The sequence below is a fragment of the Melanerpes formicivorus genome, unplaced genomic scaffold (genome assembly GCF_026170545.1).
Source record: "Melanerpes formicivorus ecotype bairdi unplaced genomic scaffold, bMelFor1.0.p_v2 SCAF_46, whole genome shotgun sequence".
Classification (NCBI taxonomy): Eukaryota; Metazoa; Chordata; class Aves; order Piciformes; family Picidae; genus Melanerpes; species Melanerpes formicivorus.
In genome coordinates, this window is record NW_027142398.1 from 2,473,112 (window position 1) to 2,479,563 (window position 6,452).

General features: G+C 54.4%; 1 protein-coding gene across 1 annotated transcript in view; it reads left to right on the plus strand.

The window, feature by feature from the left end:
• Nucleotides 1–6,012, plus strand: part of PLXNA2 (plexin A2) — a 221,599-nt gene extending 215,587 nt beyond the window's left edge. The window contains 5 exon segments of the mRNA XM_068159599.1: nt 499–689; nt 1,911–2,080; nt 3,467–3,679; nt 4,606–4,756; nt 5,431–6,012. Of these exon segments, the coding sequence (XP_068015700.1) occupies nt 499–689; nt 1,911–2,080; nt 3,467–3,679; nt 4,606–4,756; nt 5,431–5,526 (821 nt within the window). The 3' untranslated portion in view covers nt 5,527–6,012.
• Nucleotides 6,013–6,452: the final 440 nt, after the last annotated feature.

Consider the following 6,452-nt stretch of genomic DNA (forward strand, 5'->3'; position numbering starts at 1 on the left):
GGCTGGATGAAGCCTGGAGCAAGCTGGGCTGGTGGGAGGTGGCTCTGCCCATGGCAGGGGGGTTGGAACTGGCTGATCATTAAGGCCCTTTCCAACCCAAACCATTCTATGGAAACATTGACATCAGGACTCCAGTGCCACAGGAGCTGGTGGCCAGGGCTTGATGCTTTTGAGCTGTAACTGCTGGGGGAGTCTTTTCTGAACCTGGTTTATTGAGTCCACAGAAGTAAAGGATGAGAATGGAGCAGGGAAGTCCCATGTCTGAGTGTGAAAAGAGAAAGGCTGGGGTCTGGGGGCCCTGCTGAGGGAAGGGCAGCAGGTATTGTGGGGAGCAGCAGGGCTGGGTGGTGTCTGCCGCTTGGGAACTTCACTACCCCCATGGAAATGCAGCATGGGTGCTTTAAGCGTCAGTGGGCATGGTGGCATCACTGGGAAGGGGCAGGGCAGTGGGAAAGGAGTTTGCTTTGAGTGTGACCAACTTCTCTTCCCACCCTCCAGACTCCACCTTCCGCTACACCGGCAGCCCCGACAGCCTGCGCTCCCGGGCCCCCATGATCACCCCCGACCTGGAGAGCGGGGTCAAGGTCTGGCACTTGGTCAAGAACCATGACCATGGAGACCAGAAGGAAGGAGACCGGGGCAGTAAGATGGTGTCTGAGATCTACCTGACCAGGCTGCTAGCCACAAAGGTAACCCTTGTGTGTTGAATTCATGGAATGGTCCAGGCTGGGAGGGACCTCCAAAGCTCACCCAGGCTGACCTCCCCGCAGTCAGCAGGGACATCCCCAACTAGATCAGGCTGCCCAGGGCCCAGGGTGGGAAGGAACCTTAAAGATCATCCAGTTCCAACCCCCTGCCATGGGCAGGGACACCTCCCACCAGCCCAGGTTGCTGAAGGACCTCATCCAGCCTGGCCTTGAACACCATCAGGGAGGAAGCATCCACAGCCTCCCTGGGCAACCTGTGCCAGTGTCTCCCCACCCTCACTGGAAAGAATTTCTTCCTGATATCCCAACCAAATCTCCCCTTCAATCCATTCCCCCTCATGCTGTCACTCCCAGCCCTTGTCAGAAGTCCCTCCCCAGCTTCCTTGCAGGCCCCTTTCAGGTACTGGAATGCTGCTATAAAGTCACAGAATCATAGAATCAATAAGGTTGGAAGAGACCTCAAAGATCATCAAGTCCAACCTGTCTGAACCATGGCTCCAAGTGCCACATCCAATCCCCTCTTGAACACCTCCAGGGATGGTGACTCCACCACCTCCCTGGGCAACACATCCCAATGGCCAATCTCTCTTGCTGGGAAGAACTTTCTCCTCACCTCCAGCCTAAACCTCCCCTGGCACAGCTTGAGGCTGTGTCCTCTTGTTCTGGTGCTGGTTGCCTGGGAGAAGAGACCAACCCCCACCTGGCTACAACCTCCCTTCAGGGAGTTGGAGAGAGCAAGAAGGTCTCCCCTGAGCCTCCTCTTCTGCAGGCTAAGCAACCCCAGCTCCCTCAGCCTCTCCTCACAGGGCTGTGCTCGAGGCCTCTCCCCAGCCTCGTTGCCCTTCTCTGGCCAGGTTCAAGAGTCTCAGTGTCCTTCATTTTCCCAGAGAGAGTTTTCCAGCCTTTTCCCTGTGTCCCACTCATTGCAGGCAACACAGATTGGCTTCTGAAAGCAAACCAAATCGTTTCAGGTTAGACCTCAAGAGCAAAGTGCAGCCAGGAGGAGCTGCAGGCTGGAGCCATTCCCCTTGGGGTCTGCAGTGACGCTCATAAAGCCCCAACCTGCCCTATTCCCGGGGGGGGGCCGGGACGGCGCTTGTGCAGGGCTGGCAGCACCATCTGGCATCCCCTTGCTGGCCCTGGTGCTTAGCCAAGCGTGTGCCCATCCCTCCCTTCACCCTTGCCTCTCGCTGCTGCCATCAGGGCACGCTGCAGAAGTTCGTGGACGACTTGTTCGAGACGCTGTTCAGCACCGTGCACCGCGGCAGCGCCCTGCCCCTCGCCATCAAGTACATGTTTGATTTCCTGGATGAGCAGGCAGATAAGCACGGCATCCACGACACAGACGTGAGGCACACCTGGAAGAGCAATTGGTAAGAGGAAGAGGAGGGGAGGGAAGCAGGAAGGGGAGGGAAGCAGGAGGCAGACCCTCCCGAGCAGCCAGCGAACGATCCGTGCCCCGAGGAGGAACGGGAGGCGCAAAGCCCCCCAGGTCTGGGGCGTGAGGGCTGCCCATGAAGCTGTGCTGATGGTTTTTCAGGCAGCACTGCTGCTGCTCCAGGGCCCTGTGCAGGTGTGGCAGTGGGGTTTGAGCCTGGATCCCCTGTTCCACAATCACAGGCTCATGAAGTCAGAGAGTGGCAGAGGCGTGAAACCACGGAACTGCCGAACCACAGAACGCGCTGGGCTGGAAGGGGCTTCTAGAGGTCACCTCCTCCAACCCCCCTGCAGTGAGCAGGGGCATCCCCAACTAGATTAGCTTGCTCAGAGCCCCAGCAAGCCTGACCTGGAACATCTCCAGGGATAGGACCTCTGCCACCTCCCTGGGCAGCCTGTTCCAGTCTTTGACCAAGTCCTCAAACACCTCTCCTGTTCCCCAAGACCTTTCAAAGAGCCCAGCCCCCACCTGGCTCCAAGCTTCTTTCAGGGAGTTGTAGAGAGCAATGGGGTCTCCCCTCAGCCTCTCCTCACCCCCAGTTCCCTCAGCTGCTCCTCACAAGACTTGTTCTCAAGTTTTGGTGGGCAGGTGGCAGAAGGTTGATGCCCCTGGAGCAGGTCTAAACTAACAAGGGGTAGGAGGAAAGAGCAAGGGGCTGAGCTGATCTGCTGCAGTGCAGCAAGAGTTAAGGCTGGAGCCTTGAGTGCAGCAAGCCTGGACTTGAAAGGTAATGGGAAGCAGCAGCTGGGGTTTTGATCCTGCAGTACAGCCCAAGAAGAAAGGAATAATCATCCCCCTTTGATTGCAGAGGCCTCTGGATTCAGGGACAAAGCCTCTGCTAGCTGCTGCCCTGCTCACAGCTGATGGGCTGGGCAGTGGCTGGGCAGTGGCTGATTGGCACAGGGCTGGGCAGTGGCTGGTTGGCACAGCACCACCACCCTGGGCTCAGCCCTAATGAATTTGGCTTAATGGGCTCCTCATGGAGCTGCTCAGCTGCTGCCACCAGGCACTGCTGGGCTCTGCCCTGGCACAGCCAGCCTTCCCTTTGTGCCTGCTGTCCAGCTGGCTCCTGCCTCCTCCACCTTCCCATGCAGGATCAGACCCCAGAGCAGCTCCTGGAGTGTTCAGGGCAGCAGTGTTCAGCCCAAGCATGGCAGGACCCATCCCAAGCCATCTGTGTAGGACTGGGCTAAGTGGTGTTTGATGGTTGGGCTCTTGCTGCTTCCCACCATTTGCATTCTCCTTGGGAGCACACAGAGCAGCAAATGTCCCTTCCCTGCCTCTCTCTTAACCTTTCCTCTGGCTCTTCATTCCCCTGCAGCCTCCCTCTCCGCTTCTGGGTGAATGTGATCAAAAACCCCCAGTTTGTGTTTGACATCCACAAGGGCAGCATCACAGATGCCTGCCTCTCCGTGGTGGCTCAGACCTTCATGGACTCCTGCTCCACCTCAGAGCACCGCCTGGGCAAGGACTCCCCCTCCAACAAGCTGCTGTACGCCAAGGACATCCCCAGCTACAAGAGCTGGGTGGAGAGGTGAGCAGCAGGGATGGCCTGGGGGTTTCCAGTCCTACCTGACCTGATTGCTCTCAGGGTGGCTCTTGCAGTGAGCTGGTGGCACAGCTCAGCCCTGCCCAGCATCACTGCTCTTGTTGTCTTGTTGCAGTGCTCCAGGCTTGGGGCAGAATGGCTGGAGAGCCTGCCTGGACCAGGAATAGTGTGGCCAGCAGGACCAGGACAGTGATTGTTCTCCTTGACTCAGCACTGGGGAGGCCATACCTTGAGTACTGGGTTCAGTTTTGGGCTCCTCACTGCAAGATGGACATTGAGGGGCTGGAGCAGGTCTGGAGAAGGGCAACAAAGCTGGGGAGAAGGTCTGGTGAGGTGCAGCTGAAGAAACTGGGATTGTTCAGCCTAGAGAAAAGGAGGCTGAGGAGAGACCTTGTGGCTTTCTATAGCTCCCTGAAAATCAGGCTGGAGCCAGGTGGGGGTTGGTCTCTTCTCCTTTCCAAGAGGGAATGGCCTCAAGTTGCATCAGGGGAGGTTTGGGTGGGACATGGGGAGCAATTTCTTCCCCAAAAAGGTTGTCAAGGCCTGGATCAGGCTGCTCAGAGCAGTGATGGAGTCCCAAACCCTGGAGGGATTTCAAAGCTGTGTAGATGTGCTGCTGAGGGCCATGGTTCAGCGGCCACCTGGCAGGGCTGGGTTAAGGGTTGAGATTTGCTGATCCAAAAGGTGTCTTAGAACCATAGAATCATAGAATTGTCAGGGTTGGAAGGGACCTCAAGGGTCATCCAGTTCCAACTGCCCCTGCCAAGGGCAGGGACACCTCACACTACAGCAGGTTGCTCACAGCCACATCCAGCCTGGCCTTAAAAACTCTTCCAACCATAACCATTCCACAGGAGGAGAAGAGAAGCATCTTGAGCCTCTGTGCTCCTCATGGCCCTTGCTTCCCACAGGTATTATGCAGACATTGCCAAGCTGCCTGCCATCAGTGACCAGGACATGAATGCCTACCTCGCCGAGCAGTCGCGGCTCCACTCCGTCGAGTTCAACATGCTGAGTGCCCTCAATGAGATCTACTCCTACGTCAGCAAGTACAGCGAGGAGGTGGGTGGCCCCCAGGCTGGGGGCAGAGCTGAGGCCACCCACAGCTCCTCTGGCATGGGATCAGCCCCCTCTCCCAAGGAACAAGGGATAAGCCAAGAGGAAATGGGCTCGAGTTGCGCCAGGGGAGGCTCAGATTGGATAGAAGGAAAGGTTTCATTCCTGAAGCAGGTCCCTGACAGATGGCCTCCTTCAGGCACTGGAGGAAGAAGTGGGTTGAGATTTGAGGAAATTAGGAAATGGCCTCAAGTGGGTTGAGATTTGTAGGTCTGAGGAAATTAGGAAATGGCCTCAAGTTGTGCCAGGGGAGGTGCAGGTTGGATATGAGGAAGAGTTTCTTCCCTACCAGAGTGGTCAGCGCTTGGAACAGGCTGCCCAGGGAGGTGGTGGAGTCCCCATCCCTGGAGGTGCTCAGGAAAAACCCTCTGGGCATTGCACCTGGGGCCATTGTTTAATGGCCATGGTGGGGCTGGGCTGATGGTTGGACTGGATGCTCTTGGAGAGCTTTTCCAGCCTTAATGCAGCTTCTGTGCAGCTCTCCTCTCTTGGCTTTGCCATTTGCTGTCTGGGTTTCGCCCGTTCCGAGCCGCTCACATCTTGCCGCTCCTCACCCACTTCTTTCTCTCTCTTTTGTTCTTGTTTCTCACTCTCTGTCTCTCCCTTTTGGTTTCCTCCAGCTCATTGGGGCTCTGGAGCAGGACGAGCAGGCACGGAGGCAGCGCCTGGCATACAAAGTAGAGCAACTCATTGGGGCCATGTCTATTGAGAGCTGAAGAAAGGTCGCGGCGCTCACGGTGGCAAAGGGCAGAAGAACCGCAGGGACACTCGGGACTGAAGAGGGAGAAGAAGCAAGAAAGCTGCTGAACACACACACACACAAACCCCCAAGGCTCTTCTGGAGGGAGCAGAGACTGGCCCAAGGACACTGACTGTGTGCAAAACGATCGAGGATCCAGTTTGGAAAGGCAGGAAGAGAAGGCAAGGAAGCATCTCGAGCAAAGCCCAACCAAGGTGGATGATTTCCTTTGAGCCCTACCACAGCGAGGAGGAACCTGGAAAGTCTGGATGTCTCCATGACTGCTGCTTTGCATGAAAATTGTTTGATGTATATTAGAAAAGAAAACTTTATTTAAAGGGGTTTTTTTTATATATTAAAAGGAAAAAAAGAAGAAAAAAAAAAAAAAGAAAAGAAAAGGGGGAAAGAAAAAAAAAGAGAAGGGGAAAAAAGGAAGAAAAAAAGAGAAGGAAAAAAGAATAGGGGAAAAAAGTAGAAAAAAGAGTAGGGGGGAAAAAAAAGAAGAAAATAAGAGTGGGGGGGGAAAAAGAGAAGAAAAAAACAGAAGGGAAAAAAATGAATAGGGGAAAAAAAGAAGAAAAAAACAGAAGGGAAAAAAAGGAATAGGGGAAAAAAAGAAGAAAAAAACAGAAGGGAAAAAAAGGAATAGGGGGAAAAAAAGAGAAGAAAAAAACAGAAGGGAAAAAAAGGAATAGGGGAAAAAAAAGAGAAGAAATAGCAGAAGGGAAAAAAGGAATAGGGGAAAAAAAAAGAGAAGAAAAAAACAGAAGGGAAAAAAGGAATAGGGCAAAAAAAGAGAAGAAAAAGCAGAAGGGAAAAAAAAGGAATAGGGGAAAAAAGAGAAGAAGAAAACAGAAGGGAAAAAGAGGAATAGAGGAAAAAAAAGAGTAGGGGAACAAAGAG